Below are 1,528 nucleotides of genomic sequence, written 5' to 3'. Positions count from 1 at the left end.
AGGCGGTAAAGGGGAGGAGGTCCAGCATGTCTGCCGCACAAGGGCTGATGGGGCTGCAGGCGGGCTTCCTGGGGCAGGCTCGCAGGTTGGCTGGGTGCTGGTGGGGGTTCTGCACCGAAGGAGCCCCCAACTTACGGCCTCCCGCGCCTGCAGCCCGGTTCTCCAGTTTATTCCTCCAAGTGCCAGGACTGCACCTGCACTGAGGCCAAGAACAGCAGCAGCGGGCTCAACATCATCACCTGCACCCACGTGCCCTGCAGCACCTCCTGCAGCCCTGTAAGTGACTGCCAGCCTCACCCTGCACCTGCCTCCGTCTACCCTCAGGACACCACCTGGCCCTGCCCTCCTCTTTCCAATGCCATTCTACTCCGTCCCCACCTCTCCACCCCGACACCTGTCTGGGCAGGCCTCCTCCGGTGCAGTGCCAGTGGCCCCAAGGGCCTGTGTGGCCTGGAGACAGGACCGTGGGCTCAGCCAGCAATTTGTGTTGCAGGGCTTTGAACCTGTGGCGGTCCCTGGCCAGTGCTGTCCGAAGTGCGAGCAGACCCACTGCGTCATCAGCCGGCCCCACGCTCAGCACCTCATCCTAAAGGTATGCACAGCTGCCGCTGGCCGGCCGCGGCCCCACCCGCTGGCCTGCCTGTGGCCGAGGCCCAGGCCAGGGTGCCCCTGCTCTCCTGGCTAAGTCCTCCACGCCCTGCACAGCCCTGCCCCACCGTTGCTGCAGCCACTCCCCACGTGGGTGGTAAAGGCTGCAGAAATGAGCTCTCCCCGTTCCGGAGCCAGAAACCCCGGCTCGAGGTGTGGGTGGGGCTGAGCTTTCTCGGGGTGCCCTGGGGAAGGGTCCAGGCTCCCTTTGGCTTGTGGCCATGCCACCCCAGTCTCCACCTCTGTCTTCACGGCCTTCTGCCTTGTGTCACTCTTCTCTTCCAAGGACATCTGTCACTGGATTTAGGGCCCGTCCTCACCTTGGGCTCCTTCACTTAACTGCATCTCCAAGACTGTTTTTCCAAATAAGGTCACAGCTGCAGGTTCAGGGACTTAGAAGGTGGACATACCTTTTTGAGTGACGTGGACTATACCGGGTGCTTGTCCCTGGGGCCCCCGGTATTGCTTGTCCGGTGACGCGGGTCGGCTCTCCTGTCTGAGGAGCGCAGTGGCCAGGTGTCTCTCCTCTGTCCTCCTGGTCCATCTCCGGGCCGGCCTCTGAGGGCTGCCTGCTCGCTCTCACCCAGACCCTCTGCCCCACAGCCTGGCGACATAAAGCACGACCCCACCAACAACTGCACGTTCTACAGCTGCGTGAAGATTCACAACCAGCTCATCTCGTCCGTCTCGAACATCACCTGTCCTGACTTCGACCCCAGCGTCTGTGTCCCGGTGAGTGGGCCGCCGGGGGCACTGGCTGTGTGCTCTGCCGGGGTGGAGGGGCCTTGACGGCCCGAGGGGGCTGGGTGCCCAGTGCTGGGAGGCTGGCCTCTGGCCTGGTCTGTGGCTGGCTCAGAAAAACGCCCAGGGCTCCTCTTCA

General features: G+C 63.9%; 1 protein-coding gene across 1 annotated transcript in view; it reads left to right on the top strand.

Annotated features, from left to right (window-relative positions):
- The window catches only part of MUC2 (mucin 2, oligomeric mucus/gel-forming), a 32,014-nt gene that overhangs the window by 29,415 nt on the left and 1,071 nt on the right, over nt 1–1,528 (top strand). Inside the window, exons 43-45 of the mRNA XM_027766682.1 lie at nt 86–276; nt 494–592; nt 1,252–1,380. Of these exons, the coding sequence (XP_027622483.1) occupies nt 86–276; nt 494–592; nt 1,252–1,380 (419 nt within the window). The remainder of the gene's footprint in view (nt 1–85; nt 277–493; nt 593–1,251; nt 1,381–1,528) is intronic.

Source organism: Tupaia chinensis, unplaced genomic scaffold, assembly GCF_000334495.1.
Source record: "Tupaia chinensis unplaced genomic scaffold, TupChi_1.0 Scaffold143624_1, whole genome shotgun sequence".
Taxonomy (NCBI): domain Eukaryota; kingdom Metazoa; phylum Chordata; class Mammalia; order Scandentia; family Tupaiidae; genus Tupaia; species Tupaia belangeri.
The sequence above is the reverse complement of the archived record's forward strand: the minus strand, read 5'-3'. Positions and strand labels throughout refer to the sequence as shown.